The 18,609-nt window shown below is 40.6% G+C and overlaps 6 protein-coding genes across 6 annotated transcripts; 1 reads left to right on the top strand and 5 right to left on the bottom strand.

Moving 5' to 3' along the window:
• Positions 1-305: 305 nt before the first annotated feature.
• LOC124196707 lies at positions 306-6,436 on the bottom strand. The gene is made up of 2 exons (XM_046591876.1): positions 4,771-6,436; positions 306-4,679 (listed from the first exon to the last, which is right to left on the bottom strand). Exon 2 carries the CDS (start codon positions 4,536-4,538, stop codon positions 567-569), a length of 3,972 nt encoding a protein of 1,323 aa, XP_046447832.1. The 5' UTR covers positions 4,539-4,679; positions 4,771-6,436; the 3' UTR covers positions 306-566.
• Positions 6,437-6,540: 104 nt separating this feature from the next.
• On the bottom strand, positions 6,541-10,311 carry LOC124196708 (isocitrate dehydrogenase [NAD] subunit beta, mitochondrial-like). Its single transcript, XM_046591878.1, has 11 exons — positions 10,179-10,311; positions 9,169-10,089; positions 8,362-9,082; positions 8,233-8,301; positions 8,058-8,159; positions 7,876-7,993; positions 7,597-7,802; positions 7,365-7,529; positions 7,091-7,300; positions 6,876-7,031; positions 6,541-6,795 (listed from the first exon to the last, which is right to left on the bottom strand). The coding sequence occupies exons 3-11, from the start codon at positions 8,401-8,403 to the stop codon at positions 6,718-6,720; spliced, it is 1,146 nt and encodes a 381-aa protein (XP_046447834.1). The 5' UTR covers positions 8,404-9,082; positions 9,169-10,089; positions 10,179-10,311; the 3' UTR covers positions 6,541-6,717.
• LOC124197765 (cell wall protein RBR3-like) lies at positions 8,885-10,184 on the bottom strand. The gene is made up of 3 exons (XM_046593309.1): positions 10,179-10,184; positions 9,169-10,077; positions 8,885-9,082 (listed from the first exon to the last, which is right to left on the bottom strand). Exons 1-3 carry the CDS (start codon positions 10,182-10,184, stop codon positions 8,885-8,887), a joined length of 1,113 nt encoding a protein of 370 aa, XP_046449265.1.
• Positions 10,312-11,557: 1,246 nt separating the features above from the next.
• Positions 11,558-14,640, bottom strand: LOC124198197 (cell wall protein RBR3-like). Its single transcript, XM_046593903.1, has 3 exons — positions 13,301-14,640; positions 12,173-13,183; positions 11,558-11,983 (listed from the first exon to the last, which is right to left on the bottom strand). Exons 1-3 carry the CDS (start codon positions 13,304-13,306, stop codon positions 11,699-11,701), a joined length of 1,302 nt encoding a protein of 433 aa, XP_046449859.1. The 5' UTR covers positions 13,307-14,640; the 3' UTR covers positions 11,558-11,698.
• Positions 14,641-14,760: 120 nt separating this feature from the next.
• LOC124198198 (probable G-protein coupled receptor AH9.1) lies at positions 14,761-16,309 on the top strand. The gene has a single exon (XM_046593904.1). The coding sequence runs from the start codon at positions 14,761-14,763 to the stop codon at positions 15,805-15,807; it is 1,047 nt and encodes a 348-aa protein (XP_046449860.1). The 3' UTR covers positions 15,808-16,309.
• On the bottom strand, positions 15,761-17,363 carry LOC124198199 (protein obstructor-E-like). Its single transcript, XM_046593905.1, has 6 exons — positions 17,172-17,363; positions 16,752-16,967; positions 16,579-16,680; positions 16,412-16,510; positions 16,120-16,330; positions 15,761-16,029 (listed from the first exon to the last, which is right to left on the bottom strand). Exons 1-6 carry the CDS (start codon positions 17,212-17,214, stop codon positions 15,924-15,926), a joined length of 777 nt encoding a protein of 258 aa, XP_046449861.1. The 5' UTR covers positions 17,215-17,363; the 3' UTR covers positions 15,761-15,923.
• Between the last annotated feature and the right edge of the window lie 1,246 nt (positions 17,364-18,609).

The following is an 18,609-nucleotide window of genomic DNA, read 5'->3' as shown; positions in this document are numbered from 1 at the left end:
AGCTATTTAGCGCTAGCTAATAGGTACGAGTGCACGAAGCAGTTTGGCGAGTTTGGTAATCGTAGAAAATTAAGCTCGAAATTAAGATTGAAATCGATTTCGGATTTATGTATTCACGGAGAAGTGGTAACCCCTCTACTCCATAAACTAATGGTTGAAATATCGTAATGCACGAAACTGAAAAAATTCTAATTTGGCTATGTCCTGTGTTCCTGTCTAGTCTTTATATTTTATACCGTCTACATTGCACAGTAAACTGGATTTTTAAAGTAGGTATACTTAGTCCCAGATTATATTCAGTTAAATTTGAAGCAATAACGTCCATGTATTATTCATCTGCTCTAATGACTAACAATTTCACCATACAATATAGTAGAATAATAATAACATTTCAAACCATTTTAATTGTGTTTTGTTTTGTTTTTAAAATTTGAATACATCTTTTGAAGCCTCGTTCTGAGTCTTATTGAAATGAATCCATTTATAACAAATACAATTTACCCTTTAGCTTGTGGAATGCTTCAAACTGCGCTGTCATTTTCAACAATCAACTCCGGCTTCGTTGTCTACGTTTTACGATTTGATGACTTTGTTGCAGGATTTTTCGGCGTTTTGTTGCCCAGCGAGAAGTTCGCATCTGGTTGTCTCGTAATATTCTGGCTCATACTAATCAAACTCAGTAAGTTACTTGGACTTCCAGCCTTTCCACTTGGACGACGAAGACTCGTCTTCTGTGCCCGCTGTTGTTGATTATTAATTCTACTCAAATTGGGATTCATGAATCGTCCGGTAGGAGACGAATTAAGCGACGGTTGGACGACGTCTAAACCCACTGATGGGCCAATGTTCACTTTCGAATTTCCATTGTCCGAGCCTCTTTGCAACTTGGAAATTTCCTCAACAAGCTTGCTCATCGAATGTTGATTAAGGTAAACTGGCTGGAAGGGTTCCGCCGTTGTACCCTTAGCGAAGTATGGTGGTCGTCCCGGACTAACAGAAGATGTGGACGCTGGCGATCTAACGATAGTTTTCGAATTCCCGATTTTTATTGGTTTTTGAATACCCCGGCCAATGGGTTTACTCGTCGTTTTTTCTTCTGGATTGTTAATACCGATTTGCTGAACCGGCTCTACTGAGCCAATAAAGAAAGGCGATTCAATTGACGCAGTCGTTGTAGTATCGGGTTGAATTAAGTCCGCTGGGTCGGTGAAGGATTGATTAATTGGATTTGTAGTGACGACAAAGCTGCCCATTTGATGGTTCACTACTCTTCCAAACGGTCGAAGCATTTCTTGCTCTTTGTCGTTCACAAGGCCGTGCCTTTTCATGATTAAGAGATCGACAGGAAAAGATTTTGGAAGAATCGGCGGACGGATGATGATGCTGCTAGCTGATTTTGGGACGACAAAAACATTATTTTTATTACTGATTCCTATGGGATTTTGAACTATCCCAGTAGTTTTTTCCATCTCAGCTACAGTAGAATTTTTTTCGAACTTATAGCTCGTATTCTCCGATTCATAGGAGGTGATAACATTAGGTGGTTTGACGGTTGCTACTGTGATAGCGGCGGAATCCTTGGAAGGATGCGTTACCATTTGCTGGGCAGAAAATGGGACAGGACTTGTAACGACAAAGCTACCCATTCCGTGATTCACTATCATGGTCGTAATAGTGGGCTGCTCAATACTACTCGTATTCAATTTAGATGGTAATGAGATTTGTTTAAGGTCAGCCTTAAATGTAGCGCTCGGCGCTTGGACGATGCCGGAAATAATATGTTTGGGGACGACGACTACGTTTTTTGTATTGCTGATTCCAATTGGATTTGGAATTGCTCCAACAGACTCAATCAGGCCAATGTCCAGTATTTGTTCCATTTCATCTGATTCTGAAGAACTATCTATTAATTCAATGGGTCGAGATATGGTTGGGTGCGGGGGTTGCGGACGGGGAGACGTTTGAATGGGACCAGAAGTTACAAAGTTAAAACTTTTCTTCGTTTCCTCTGGTCGAAGCCTCGGCGTCGTACCTTGATTATTTGCATCAGCTTGTTCGTTCACTGGAGTCTTGATAATGTCGGTCGATTTTCTGGTGGATTCTTTCAATTGAGTCGATTGGAACAAGGGCGCTGGTGTTGAACTCGTCACGAAATACGGTGGCCGGCCTCGGTTAACAGATGTGGATTTTGATTTTTCTATTTCCTTATCGCTAATAATTCCGGTTGGATTCTTAACTGTTTCAATCGCCTGCTTCCTTATTCCTTGTTCCGTGTTATAATTACCGGGGTGTTGTTGATTTGTTGGTGCAGAGCTAACAAAGTAAGGCCCATATCTAGCCTTGGTAGTAGCCCATGTTACATGAGGTGATTGGGCAAAGGGTCGAGTGGGAATAGGTGTGAACGTGACGCCATTATCATCGTCCGTTGGGATTCTTAGAACTCCTTCGGATTTCCCTGACTGGGAAGGTACTGACGTTAGCCTAGACGAGCTCGCCATAGCAGAATAAGACGATCGTTCTTGAATGGAATTTTTCATTTCTGTTGGATGCTGGGAAATAATTTCTTCTTGCGTGACGTAAGCATACGGTGCCTCAGCTTTATTAGTACTAGGAGAAACGGAATTAGGTCCGGTTATGACTTTAGGCTGTTGGACAAAAGGTTGAACGCGGTTAGAAGTAACTGCAAAATTATGATTTTCCTGAAAATTTTCTGTCCTTTCAAGCGGAAAAATTGTTGGCGTTTGCTGCTGCTGTTGTTGCAAATTCAAATTCAGACTAGGCCGAAAGGGAATAACAGGCTCATCGGGAAACGGAATAATAAACGCCGATCCATCAATAAGGTCTGGGGTATCGCCGAAATTAATTCCGTTAGTGTGTAGGTCTATTCTTCTATCTATGACACCAATTGGATTTAGAATTTGTCCAATTTCGTCACTAAGAGCAATCTTCGGATGAAATGGCTCAAGCTGAGCTGAATTTACGAAATATGGTGGCCGGCCCATATTGGTAGTTAATGGTCGTCTAGGGTCTGTTGCCGAATTGCTATTAATTATTTCTGCATTCTGGGTGATCCGAATAATAGATTTTGCATCGTCTTCATTTTCCTCGGGGTAATCAAAATACTGATCTGTTTCCTCCTCGGAGTTTAAGTAATAAAATGGTTCGTCCGGTTCCGCTGTAGTAGTCGGTTTCTGGTCCTTTTCCTCCTCAGAGCTATCAGACCAATCATGCAATATTTCGGGTACAGATGCAGTTGAACTTACAGTTGTTGGCTTAGTTTGTCTCGGGTTCCCATAATGATTCGTCATGCCATCAACAATTTCCAGTAAATCGAGACTGATTTCCGGTGGTTTCGTCTTATTTATTTGTCTGCTAGCCATGTAAGAATTTGCCACGGGTGAGTTCATGAACTGCGAATGGACGAAGTAAGGTTCGGCGGAATCGTCGCGTGACTCCACAATACTTCCGCCACTTTTGCTGATGTCCAAACGTTCAGAATTGACTTGAAAATTACTGCTCCCTACGCTTCGATTTCCCCATTGTTGGCCATTTAACTTTTGCGCTTCAAGGAAAGTTTGTCGTCCGTTCTCGTTACCCATTTGGGAGTCTGCCAGTTTAATAACCGTACCGGGTTGTTTGGTTCGCGCCTGCAGTCCGATTTGCATGGGCCATTCGTTCAATCCAATAACCTGCGTGGGACTTATTTGTTGTTCCACATTCGATTGTGTGGTATGCTCTGCTGAAAATGTTTCTTTTTCGAAGCTGTTGGTGGTGGGTTTTAACGTCGTCAATTGTCCAACGACAAGAATGACGTCATCTTCATCCGCTTCTTCTTCGTCTTCTTCGACTTGACTGTTGGGATCGTTTTGGTTAAATCCATTAGTGGCAGGTTCCATTGAAAGATCGACTATCAACTGATGGTTAGGCTGACTGAAATCAGGTAAATCGTATTCCACACCGTAGTCTTCTTCTTCCTCCTCCTCACCATCCGGTGACCAGACAGATTCATAGTCGTCATTTTGTTCCTCATCTTGGCCGGACTGGTATCGGGAGGGCATGTTCGGTGGATCCAAAATTGATCGCTTTTTATAATTGCTCCTCTGAGTAGTTGCGTAATTATGCTCGTCTGTTATGGTCGTCATCGGTGGCGCTTCCGTAGACACTGTCAGTTGGGACGGATCGTCAATAATGAGATTAACGTCCATAACTGAAGGTTTCCCGTGTTGATATTGCTGATGGAGTTGTTGGTCTAACACAAGTGAATCCATCAACCGTACAATAGACTGTTGAGTGGAATCACTTACGTGTTGGTCAGATGAGGACAGTTTATCTTGTGATTCACGGACGTTTAAAAACAATTTCGGTGTAGGTACGGAAGGACGGATTGACTGGAAGGGCGGATGCGTCTTGTTAGTCGTCTCGTTTTGCGATCTTCTTCTGGCCAACGTCGCCGCCGATATCAGATCTAAATTCCAGCACATCAAGAATACGAATATTATGATAAACACAATCAATGGCCGTAGGAATAGCATCGCCATTGCAAAAGTGGTTTGTAATCGATAATTGAGCCAGACACTTTAATTCCTTTGATTCGCACCACAACGGACACTCGTAGGCATCCGCACTGTTTGTCAAGGAAGACGATAACGAAATGAATTTGATTCCACCGTCGCCGTTTGCTAGAGGTGTAACGGAAAAGAAAACAGAAAGTTACAAAAAAATACAATACAATAGAATTCTCATAGTAAAAGTGCGATGGAAAACTCATACTGATCAAGGTATATTCCGTTCGTTTTTTAAACAGCTTTTCCATGAATGCAATGACTGTGTGTTGTGTGGTAATTGGGTTTAAATCCTGCGCAAGTTTGCGCTCAGTGAGATAGAAAGTAATGAACCGTTGCTGCTGTGATTCCTTACGAATGGGATAAAATAATTAGTAACGGGTTGGAAAAAAAAAAAGAATAACTTCGCATTCGAGGTTTTTTGGGTTCTAGAATTGACCATCTGTTGTTTAACGCTATTGTGACCCGAGAACAATATGTAAAAGAACGTAATACTGAGCGGCAATCGACGATACTTTTCTCCGAATTCCGCATTCGATCGTAACCGTGTTCAATTACCGATATACAACACTTTTTCCTACAAGCAACATTACCACCGCTTCTATACACGTTTGCTGATTTGTGATTTCAATCTTGGTATAAGTTCATTCCTTGCCTTCATGCTGGGACCAGCCAGTACCGTTTTCCTCATCGAATTTTATTGGCTTTGCTACATTATTGTACTCTTTTTTATATGGCCTAGCATATCCTTGCATTTTCCCATTGTTTCTTTTTGTGTTACAAAAGCGCACAAAAGGAATGCACAGTTAAGGCCGATACGAAGCACCGATTAACAAACAAGTAAGATAACAGTCACTAGAGGAAGTTATATTGTAAACAAGCTGAATTCCGGATAGTAAGATGGAAAAGCTGCAAATGAGGCGAACTGGCGAAGTCAGTTTCGAGAGCCCTTTCCAGATGTAAACAAGAAAATTATATAAAATTATCTCAAAACTAATTTGATTGTAGAAATGACAATAACAATCATAAGTTTTAAAAAATAACGATGGATCGATCACGATGTCGACTGTTTTCTCTCCGGAAACAGAAGACGCGTAAAAAAAAGCCTAAGCCAAATATGTTTTAAAAATCAAACAAAATAAAAAAAAAACGAAATGCATTAAGTAGTTGTACAACGCAAAAGTATTAGCTGGAGCTGATAGTCTTATTTTTTTAAAGAATATTAGATTTTTCATCCTGAAAATTTAGAAGGGGAATTACTTAACTGTCTCCGAAGAATCAATAAGTTGTATCGATCTACTACGAGTTATATACTACGAGTTATATGACAATCAATCTACGACCGTATATCGGAAAGAAATAGAGCGTCTACTGCAACACAAACTGGAAACCTGCCAACAGATTCCGGCTCGTATCAACTTGGCTCACGTCTGGTCCGCAGTTATCTGCCTACCAAAACTACGGAAGCATCGTGGAGCTTTTCTGCGTGTAGCGGAGAAACTGAATCCAATTGATCGCACCACGCAGTGCTACAACAGTCAGCAGGAAGATCCGACGCGGTGGAAGCTCTTTCGGCTAAACAAAAAAAATGCTACTAGTCAATGTGTCTGGTCTTGCCGGAAACCTACACAATGCTCGCTTGGCATCGTCAGTCGCCCAGCGTTCCCAAATCAACTGTACCTATGCGGCAGACGACTTCCTGAAACAAAAAACGAAAGACTCAGACCGTTCAAAACTAGGTGACTGCCAGAAGAAACGGGGTCGCTTGCGACCGGATGACGAACCGAACTTGTCACATCACAATGTTCGATTGGTTGGACAGACAACAAACGCCTTACTAGATATAAAACTTGAAACAAAAAAGAATGCTTTAATGACATCAATGAAGTTTTTTTTTCTTTTGCTGTTGGCGTACATCATTGTGTGTGTGTGCTCAAGTCAACAAACTAAAACCAAAAATTCAACACAAACAATAATGGAAATTGAAAAATTTTGTCTAATCAATTTTAACTAGTCAGAGTCTCAGAGATGGAAGAAAGTTCAGGAAAAGAGAAAATGCTTAAAGAGGAGGTTCCGAAATAGTAAAGGGAACATTGCTCTTGGCATTTGGCTGAATGTCATACAACCTCTCTCCAGGACTCGGCGGGGAATCGGATCAGTACCGGAGGTTGTTGATGACTGCCAAAGTAAATTCGTTGGTAGACGATTGACCGCCGATGTCCTTTGTTCGGACCTAAGCAACACACAACCAATCAGCATTATTAGACGAGAATTATCAAGAACCTATTTAACCAACGAGGATTTCGATGTTACCTTTCCAACTTTCAGGACTCGCTCAACGGCACTCTGGATCATATTGCCGTAATATTCTAATCCGACATGGTTTAGCATGTTACACGATGACAGCAACATGGCAGTTGGGTTGGCCACATTTTTTCCTACAGCTTCAGAGAAAGTGTGGCTTGAACCCTTTTGGAAAAGCATATCATTAAGAATTTATCATGTTTAAAATAATCAATTTAATATACCATTTCAAAGACGACGCAGTTGCTAGAGTAGGACGCTCCAGCAACGACACCGGCGCCTCCAATTATTCCGGATGCCAAATTATCAATGATGTCACCATACAGATTTGGCATAACCATGACATCAAACTGGGTAGGTTTAGATACCAACTGCATAGTTGTATTATCGACAATCATTTCTTCGAATTTGATTTTAGGATAAAGTTCAGCGATCTGTTGGATACATAGAAGAATTAGTCAAAAATAAACTTTATTGCCCAATCTCTTGAGTCATTACTTCTCGACAGCAACGGAGGAAGAGCCCATCGCCTAGTTTCATAATGTTAGCCTTGTGTACAGCGGTCACCTTCTTTCGGCCAAATTTAGTGGCATAATCGAACGCAAATTTGGCAATGCGATGCGATTTTTCGGCAGTGATAATTTTCAAGCATTCTACTACGCCCTATAAATTCAGTTAAGATAGTAACGTTCGTGACTAGCAGTAGGACAAAAATGGGAAAATAACTTACGGGGACACTCTCGTGTTCAAGAGCAGAATATTCTCCTTCTGTAGCCTCGCGAATGATAATCATATCAACGTTGTTATGACGGGCCCTAACTCCCGGCAACGATTTAACGTGCACCACGTTAGCGTACAGATCCAACTTGCGACGGAGTTTCATACTTAGCGATTGCAAATCTCCCGAATGACTATAATCAGGAGTAGCAAGGCTACCTGAAATAAAAATAAAGTATATTGTCATGTACAGCTATAACTTGTATTTAACTACACATTCAGGTTTGCATACCTTTGAGACAAATTCCATTGTGCGAAATTGATTCAGCTACATCTTCCAAAGAAACACTCATCAAAGGCTGGACTTCACTGAAAAATTTTGGCTCAAAGTCAACGGGAACACCAGCAGCCTGAGAGTCATAGAAATCAGGAGTGAACTGATGTTTCTAAGATGTAGTGGATTGTAATGAATACCTTAAATACTTCTTGAACCGAGTACAGCAATTCAGGGCCAACTCCATCACCAGGGATCAGTGTGCATCTTGTTCGTCCTTCTGGCTTTGAAACTGGAGCTTGCTAAACACCAATAATTATTGTATCATAATCAATTTACCCGACGATTCGTCGAAAACGAACGTTCTAGACTTACGATTGCTGAAAAAGCTCGTGATTGTGTAACCCTTTGATTTATAAGTAGAGCTGTAGCCGGCCGCGAAATCTATTAATAGTTTTATAAGTAATCGTGTTTCTATGAAAAAATTTACAAATATAGACAAACCAGTGATGCAGTCAATTGAATTTTAGTAAAAATGGAAGCCATTTGTGAAATTTTGGTGACTGGAATAAAATTTAATTTACGTCAGGATTTCACCAAACCTGGTAGGTAACCTAAATAAACGAAGCAGACGAACGAAAAAAAAGAGACATCTACCAGTGAAAATTGGTATTTGGTGTATATGGTGAGTGAAAAAGCCAACATGAAGCGCGTAGATACGAAATTTTCGTAATCCTGTATAGCGATGTATAGGTTTTTAACAATTTAACAACTGGTCTGACATTTTTAAGTACGGTATTTTCATTTATTCAAGAACTATTAATAGCACATTCAAAGATCAACTTGGAATGCTGCAGTATTGCATAAAAAAGATTGTAATATTGTATGGTATAGCTGAAGTGGAATTCCCTTGTTCTCCCTTGCTCGATAGGGCCACGAAGATTTGAAGAAAGAATATGCGATTATCTTCTTTTTTTTCACGCAGGGAATTGATGTGTTACGATGAAATTGCTTTTGAGACGCTGAATTAGCCTTGGTATGAGACATCGGCTACATAACCAGAGTCATTGAGGATTTGGTAGTCGACAACCTGGCGACGACCATCAGGTAAGAGAACGTCGTACCTCCCTTTCGTGTGGTTTCCGACGCGGTTCTCACTGTGGCCAAAGTCCTGACTAGTTTGAGGATCAGTGACCTTATAAGAGAAGCTGTAGTTTACCGATGCCTGTCAAGAACGTCAGAAAATTGAAAGACGTTAAAATGCCCATCATTTGGGGGTTTATTATTATAAAATATAGTTTGATTTCTTACACTGTTGGCAGAGTCATCTGACGCTTGGAGGTTGACAGATTTTTCACTTCTAGTTGGTGCTGGGCCAAAGGAGGGTTGCGATAATACTGTTGAAACAGGTGATTTGGGTGTTTGTGAAAAGGAAGAGAATAGTGGAGGAGCCAAGCTTTTTGGGCTACGTAAAGATGATGATGGAGCAGAGGTTGAAGGAGTTACTGAGGTAGCCGAAGTTTGCGATGGTTTGGATGGAAATATTGGAGAAGCCACAGTTTTTGGAACACGTAAAGATGGTGTGCCAGGGGAAGAAGAAGATACTGAAGAGGCCAATATTTTGGGAGTACTGAGGGTGGGTTGTTGAGATTTGAATGAAGGAGACACAGATTTAGAAGGACGGAGAAGAACTGGTTTTTTGAAAGCGGAAGTGGAGCTAGGCTTTTTTGTAGTGGTTGAAATCAGTGGTTTGGAGGTTGAAGACGATGGTTTTGTTGGCGAAGGTGAAGAAGATACTTCATCCGGAGATGGAGTAGAGAATAAAATAGGAGGGGATAATTCTAACTCCGCAAGTGAAATTGCCGCTTCAGATTCAGGCGGAGAAGGGGGAGGACCGGAAGACTGTGAATCGGATGGCTCTTCTACAGGAGCAGCAATAAATGGGGGATCAGTAGAAAGATCCTCTATTAATTTGACTGATGAAATTTTTGTCGAAGAAGAGGAATAAACATTCTTCCGTAAAGGTGAAACTGACGGTGTAGTCGACGTCGACAATTCTGTTGATTTGAAGGGATTGTATTTTGGCTGATAAGTTCGGATCGTCGTAGTTTCTTCTATTCGCCTATGCACTCTGTTGGGGTTGGGCCTGAACGGTTTTCTTGGTCTGTTTGTTGGCACGGCTAATGCAACTACGGCGAAAGCAAAAAGTACCAGAGCTACCTGTTGGTAAAACTTAAAAAACGTAGTCAAATTATTATTAGTTTTATTATTTATAATTGCGTATCATGAAATAAAAAATAATGAAGAAGAACTTTGGTTACCTTCATGTTGATGGGATTATTGTAAAAAAACGAATGCTTCTTTTTCAAAACGCTCTTGAGCTTTTATAAGACGAGCGAAAAGGCTGTCAAACCGCTAGGATGTTTTCTCTTCCCGGCAAGTATTAATGGAGTAGATCACATCTAGCAATTTTCTTGTTCGAAATCTCCAAACTATTTTTTTTTTTTTTATTTTTTACATTGTTCCCAAAATCGAATTGGGATGCTAATGATGAAGAACTGGAGATTAGCGACGAGTTTCAGTCACTCTGAAACGAAAGTCGTTTGGCCTGTTCAGTCGGCTTACTTTCTCTCTTTATAAAGATTTGTTGGTTTTTTCATCTATGATGTGAGTCGTTTAATTGCCTTTCTAAGGAAAGTTGTTATGTGGACGAAACTAGCTTCTGCCTTTTTCATAACTACTCTGTTGAATGAAAATAATGAATTGGATATTTCAGCGAAACTATATCAAGCTCTTCAATTTTGTTACATAATTTATTTATGCGAAATTATGACATATTTTTCACAGGACCATTCCTTCGATGTTTGCTATAAGTTGACAAAAAAAATTTATTATGAAAATCTAAATTTTTCTTTATTAATGAAATTAAGATTATTTTACATTTTTAAAATATATCACGTAGATGATAAACATAATAAAAGCGGAGCATGCTAGCTCATAAATCTCATTCACTCTAGTTTTGAAAAATAGTCTATAAATATGATAAGCAAATGTATTTCAGAATTTCTTGTGATCGTATTATAAAACTTTGGAACACAGAAACACGATATAAATTCAAACGAAATATTTCTCTGCTGAAGGAAGTCTAATAAGGAAAACACAAAATTTTAAATTGTCCATTATTAAAACAAATTACAAACCTTTGGCTGACAAAAAAAATTTAAACAAAGAAAAATGTATGGGACGGAAGGACGGAATCTAGAACATCTAATTTTCGGTAATGAATAGAATAATGGATAGAAAATGGACACGGAAATTTAAAATTAAGTACGCGTTTTCTCAGATTAGAAGATGAATTGATTTTTCACTTTGCGGTAATCCAACTCGTTTCTGTGCACGACTAAATATTTGTGTGCAATAAGCGTAGTTTTTATAGTGGTCGTAAAAGAGCAGAAATACATTGGTTGTTAACATTTCCATCGACTGGGCGTGACAACCTGTAGTAGTGATAGTACGAAGGAGAAAGCAGTTGAGCAATTCCAATGCATCCAAGGCACACGCTAACTGCCACTCCCAAGGAGAACACGAAAAGTAACGTGCAAGTTTCCGAAGCGAACTCGATAATCACTGGCTGACAAATAATTTATTCTACCCGCTCAATAGCTTTGTTTCTTAATGAGAATAAAATAATAAAATAATCTCTGGTGTAAAAAAACTTCCTTTTATTAGAAAAACTCAATTTCTGCATTTTCCAAAGTCAACTTGGAATGCTTCAATTGAAGAACACAATGTTTATCATTTAGCAAAAAAAAAAAAAATAAGAGAGTGATCGTTAAATTGACTAAATGGGAAAATCCATATTTTCTTCGATTTTTGCATTTGTTACTAAAGATGCAACTGATGTTGTGCTGGCTGGTTCGAAATTTGTAGCTTGATTTGTAGTCTCTCCAACGTATGAGACATCTGCAAAATAACTGGCATTGAGTATCTGATAGTCGACAATCTGGCGCCGGCCATCGGGTAATACGACGTCATATCTTCCTTGGGTATTGTTTCCAACGCGGTGTTCACTGTGACCGAAGTCTTGTTTGGTATCATTGACGCGATAGGAAAAGTTATAGTCCCCCTGTTTGAAATAATAAATAAATAAATAAAAAAAATTAGAAAAATAAATAATGTAAGGTTTTCAAATCAAGAAAGAAACTAAATATTTACATGTCTTTTTGTCAATTTCTAATGTTGCGACATACTTTAATGACGACATTCATTTACAATAATTACTTCAATAACTTAATTTTTAAAAATTAGGTCATACATTCACGGATGAGTCAGAAGATGATGAATAAACAGCGGTGGAAAGGGATTTCGGGATGCGTGCAAGAGATGATGAACCTTCAGACGGATTTGACGCAGCCACGATTATTGTAGAGCCGTGCGAAGAAATCGAGCCAGCAGTCGTTGATAACGAGAAAATAGAAGAAGCTAAATCTTTGGGGAAACGCGAAGAATTCGAATCGGAGAACGACGGGTTTACTGATGAAGTGGAAAGAGGTGGTAATTCAAGAGATAGTGAAGATGTGGATTCTGCTGCAGAAATTGATGTTTGAGAAGGGAACAAAGAAGATGATGAACTGAAAGAGGAAAAATTATCTAAAGGTTGAGGGATGCTGGAAGAAAATGAGACGAGGGATGGTGGTTTCATTACGGAAGATGGAGGCTTCATCATGACGGAAAGTGCACCAGTGGAGGATGGAGTCAGCGATGCTTTGGGGCTGCGCGCCAAAGATTTGAAAAAATTGGTCATCGAGTTCGAAGGGCGGAGAAGATTCGGCATATTGAATTTGGAAGAAGAGGTCGGTTTGAATGGCAAAAAAGAACTGGGTGTGGTTGAATCAGCTGAGGAAACTGAGTCAGGAACAGAAGAGGTTGAATCGGAAGAAGAGAATATAGGAGAAAATGAATCTACTGATCCAGAAAATGAGGAAGGAAATTGTTGGGAATGAGTAGATTCGGAAAACGAAGTCACTGATGGTTCTACAACGGAAGAAACAATAAATGATGGATCGGTAGAAAGCTCTTCTACTAAGGAGGGAATAGGCTTATGTGATGTTTCGGCTGGAATCGTCGAAAATGTCGAATTCGGCAACAATTGTCTAAAATAAAATAAAGTTTTGTATTTCGGTTGGTAAGTTTTGATCGTGGTAGTTTCCTCTGTGCGTCGATCCCCTCTGTTCCGATTAAGAAAAGATATTTTGGGACTTTTGATTGGCGAGGGTGTTGAGGAGAAGATAGTGATTGTAAGTAGAGTCAGGCCTACCTGGAAATACTTTGCCCAGAAATGTTCAAAAATAGAAAAAAAATTTTTAACACCTGTTATTGGAATTGTGATTTAATATTTCAGATAAATATGCTAATAAAAGAAATACATTTAGGAGGTGCTCACCTTCATGTTGAGGATGTTGATAGGAGAATGTTCGCAACAAGAATGATTCTATCACATAACAGGCCTTTGCTTTTTTATGATCAACAAGAACTTATACATCAAACAGTTAGGATGGCCAGTTTTCTCCTGTCAGCGCTATTATGACATTTGTAGGGACTGTTATCCCTACCGGTTTGTTTCTACTATCAATCAATTTTTTATACGGATTCCGTAAATTAAAAGAGCGTCCGGAAAAACTGGGGATGGCCCGGTGACATTTTTTTACCTATCGTCGCTGAAGCGAAAGTCGATTTACTTGCCCGTCTTCCTTTGATTAAACTTTCTCCAGATCACAAACATTTGACTTTCGTCAATTAAAATGGCTAGTGCTTTCAGGTTTAAACTAGCTTTCTAACAACCATTTATCTCTAGAAAAATGTATTTTCTCCTTATACTGTTATAGGCAACTGCTACATAAACAACAGCTAACATCAAGACTTTATGGAGTGGATTTATTCTGTACTAGTTTAATGGGCCATTAAAAATATATATGTATTCTAAAAAAAAATTTATGTCGAGACTATAAGTTATTGCCATAACGTCTTAAGGATATTTTTGCTGGACTAAATTCACAAAGAGAAAATTTTTGCGAAAATTTTCCCCTTTGAGTCTAGCAGATATGTTAATTTTTCAGATGAAAAGAATGTTTAATCCAGTCTTCCAGTGTAGAGAAGACGACGTCATTTATCACTACAGATATACAAGCAAGATACCCAACATTTTCCCGTTATGCTTTTATATAGTTTAACCGGTTTAACCATTTGGATTGTATAAAGAATAGAATCGTGTTTTTTCCATTAGCTGAGTTTCCTATTATGATTTCATCCGCATTGGAAAATCGCCCATATTTTTTAAAATTTCATTCATTCATAGCCACAGATGTGGTTATAAATAATTATATATATTATAAATAATTAATCAGCGATAATCAGCTATGGGCTACTTTCATTCATGTATAATTTTTATCGCGCCCTTTTTCATTTGGCGCATATACCTTTATAGACAAGAGATGTATAGGTTAAAAGTTTCACAAAGTGTGCTTCCATCTAACGCTAGACGAACGTGTTTGAAGCATACGCTTGAATGTATAATCCTTTAAAACAAAGTGTTTTAGCCTTATCCACCCCGTTTTTTATAATGTTTTGCCTTTTAATGGCAGTTAAAAAAGATAAAATTGAGATTTCTTATCTTATTTTGGCCATCACTATAGTCTAGTATAATCATAGGATTTTATAACTCACATTGACAAAACATCATACGTCCTGTAATGGGAGTTTCGTCATACATTCACGTGCCTTATCTTAATGCGCTGACGAAAGAAGGCATTAAGGTGATTGTAGATAAAGAAAAATGACTTTACCCTTGAGATTGGGGTTTCACGAAACTACTTTCAGTTTCCGACTGGGCTCTGCGATTGAGAGATGAACAACACCAGCTGTTTTCCCTCAGCTGACGAGCCGCCAGACGTGACCGACTTGCGCAATGTGACTTACGCCATCATCATGCCAGTGATTCTCGCCTTGGGCTTCCTGTTCAACACTTTCTCTCTCTGTGTCGCTGGCCAATCGGCGCTCAATTCCGTCGCTCTCTCTTATCTCATCGCCTTGATTTCATCCAATCTGTCCCTGATGATTTTAGCCGTTCCCTGGCTGATCCATCGATCCTCCGAACCCAGTGAATGTTACTCCCATTCCGACGCCTTTTATCACGCCTACATCGAACCGGTGCTTCTCAACTGGATGGCCACATTCTCCACGTACATACTGCTGTGCATGAGCATCGAACGTTTCCTATCCGTCACTCATCCGGCTCTCTTCCGCCGGATTCACTTGCTGCCCAGAGCCAGGGCCGCTCTCCTCGTTTTTCTCTGTTTGTCCTTTGCCATTCACGTGCCCATGTACCTGAAACAGATTGTCATTTGCCCAGAATGTTGGACTCTAACGATCAACATCGATACGATCACTTCGTCGTCTTGGACGGCCTACATTTGCGTCTCACAGATAATGGCCAGATTCATCCCCTGCGCTGCTCTAATCATCTTGAACATCTCGACGATATTCAAGTACCGCCGCATCATCAACAAGCGGAGTCGCATGACCTCCGAGGCCGTTTCCATGTCTCAAATCAACACGCCCAATTGTTCGCTGACCAATTTATCGTCCGTTTTCAAAAAGAAAACTCTGCCCAGCTCGTCCAGTCAAGAAGAGAAGCGCCAGCTCAAAATACTGAGCGGCCTAGTCTGCCTGGTCGCCGTGTGCATCGTTCCGGCCGGAGTGGCGGCCCTGCTGCCGTACGACGCGGACGACGGCGGATATTACCGCTACTACACGCTGGGCGTTGTGGTGGAAGCGCTGGAGCTGTTCCACCACTCTGTGGTTTCATTTGTGATTTGTTTGTGCAACAACGACATCCATCGACGAGTCAGGAAAATGATAACATGTAATTCTTCTTCTTTGACATCAATCTGATCGATTACAAAACGATGGGTTTTTTTTATCTATAAAATGATATAACACGCTGACGTCGAGCGACTCCTTTTTGTGTGCTTGTAAATTTGTTGAGTAATTACAAAGGCAACGCGAATTTAAGACCGGCCAGCGAAGTTGGTCCTCTTGGGTGGTGGAGCGGCAACCTCGTCCAACACATCGGGCTCCAACAAATCACCTTCGCTGGTCTTGTACCAGTCAACGCTGTTTTTGTATAAAAATAATAAAATGTATGTCAAGTGAAAGTTTGAAAAATAAATTATAGGACGGAAGTTATTGCGTTTAATTACGCACCAGTCGGGGACGTTCCTCGGTCTGTCGCAACGCTTGGTGAGGTCGTTGAAAACCAAACCGGTGGTGCAGCCGTTGCGGCGGGGTTCCTTGCCACCGATGCAAACGTAAAAGTACTGGCAATCGGTAGGATCGGCGTACAGAGGGTCGATGAACTGGGGTCCGACGGGATCGGCCTCAAGAACTCGGGCGGGGCAATCGAAAGCAACAACGTCTGCAGAGGAAGAAGTTCAACGTTATTATTCCGCTCAAACGGGAAATAATAGAACAAAATGCAAGTGTATAATATGATTACCTTTGCTCTGGCAGCCGGCGCGGTTAGCCTCTCCTGGCCAGGAGCAAGTGCCTGTGTTGGGGTTGAAGACCAAACCACCGGGGCAGGTGATCAAGTTAGCTGTAAAAATAATAGGAAAAGGGTTTATTATGTTGTTCAACATTTTTTCTTGGGGCTATGTAACACACCTTGACCAGATGAGCAGAAGAAGAACTGGTCGCAGACGGTCGGGTCACTGTGTGCGAAATAACCGTTCTGTCGTGGGCAGTTGGCGGTAGCGTTGGCAGGCTCTATATAAAATAGGAGGACAATTTTAAAAATTAGAATTCATCAAATGAATTGAAAAGAAAAATTAACTTACGGAGTTCGGGGCGATCCTTGCAGTCGACGTTGAAGGGGAAGTCGCATCGGCCACCGACGCCGCTGTTGACTCCCAAATCGGCGAATACCAAACCATCGGCGCAGAGTTTCTCACTGAGGACAAAGTTTTCGCACTCGTAGTAGCGATCGCACTGGACGGTGTCGGCGAAGACGCCGTTCTTTTCCGGACAATCGCTGTCAGCTTGCTGTCCGTAGACTATCAATAAACAATGACAATGAATATAATTGTCTTATTTTTTACACAGGTAGGTAGAGCAATAAACAGTAAAAACCGTAGAAAAATAAATCATTTGACAGGGGGAAAAAATGGCCTGGGACGAGCGACCATCAGGGTAAAGTGAAAGTGAAGGACCGAATGGCATTCAACTTTCACACGGGAAGACTTTTTGAAAAAAATTACCTGAAGCGACGACGAACAGGAAGGCGAGGAAGAACTTGGCCATTTTGATTTTTTTGTCTGTTGTAATTCGTCACTCAAAATTTCAATGAATAAATAAGCAGTGAAGAAACAGGTGATCCAGGTGGCTGTGCGGGACGATGCTCTCACTGGAACCGACGCGGTTTATATGAAGAGTACTCGTCGAATCGCACATGGTTTATAGGGAGAGAAGTCTGCAGGGTTTGGGGAGGAGGAGGAGGTGGGATGGGGGCTATACTGGGTGGTGGGTGGTTGGGGGGGAGGTGGTGAAGGTGCGTCGAAGAACATGCCCAGTCACCAGGTAGAACCTTCGCGCAGTTCGACTCTCCGGACAGAAGCCAATGTGACCTACATGCACAACGTTTACCTTCTCGCGCCCAAAAATGCTGTTACAAGCTCATATGGCTTTCTCCTATCGGTTTTTCGAGAGAGAGACGCATAATATGGTCAGTGGCAGCAAAGCAGCGGCCAAAACGGTGCTGGGTTTGGTCGTATGGAGAGTCCTCCTCTCTTTTGTCTTATTTGTCTCGATGGCTCCCAATTGGAAAGCTCCAATTTCGTGGAAGCCTAGAGTTGTTTGGCTGCCTATTATCCCAGCCAGGAATGCGCAAAAAGGAAAACAAGAGTTCTGAATCGGGCAATTTTTGTGTTGGCTGGTATAACTTGCAGGTCAAGCCGAACATTATTTTTATTACCTGCGTATATTATTGTTATAGACTTCCCGGTTTTTTCGCCAATATACGTTTATGCCGATGTGTATACCTATATACTTGATCCAGCCGTTTTATTCCGCTGGTCGCCTCCAGTTATGTGTCAGTGCGGTGAGACTACAGTATGCTCAATTCATGACCGGTCGTTGAGCTCTTCAGCATATATAATAACACGTATTATTATATTCATGCACATGCGCAGATTGATTATTAAATTATTGGCTGTAATTATATATTTCACCCCCATTGAAAGATTTAGCATAGCCTCGGACGTGCATACCGTGTCAATTGTTGGATATATTTATCTTTGGCGATGTTAAATATCCAAGGACATTTGGATTTCGTTTTTTTTTTTCGAGAGAGATTTAGGTCATTTCATCTGAAACGTATAATGGGGTATGGGTTGACCTGATCTGTCTTATATGCTTGAATGCATAAATCTTTTTTTTGTTTTGTTTTGTTTTAGAGGGGGGATAGCAACAACCCCAATGCACCATTTTGAATTCTGTTGAGACTTATTTACTCCGGGGGTGGACGTGGAGGATCCAGGGCCGTCGAGAGAACGCTCAGCACAGCAGGCAGCAGCAGCTCAGAGATTGAAAAGAGATAGAGAGAGAGAAAGGCAAAATAACAAAAACAAAATAAAAGAGTCAAAATATGCAATAGAAATAAACGAATGGAATATATATATATCTATGAAAGAAAAAAAA

The sequence above is a fragment of the Daphnia pulex genome, chromosome 7, assembly GCF_021134715.1.
Source record: "Daphnia pulex isolate KAP4 chromosome 7, ASM2113471v1".
NCBI lineage: Eukaryota > Metazoa > Arthropoda > Branchiopoda > Diplostraca > Daphniidae > Daphnia > Daphnia pulex.
Note: the sequence above shows the minus strand (reverse complement) of the source record. Positions and strands in the feature narration are given on the sequence as shown.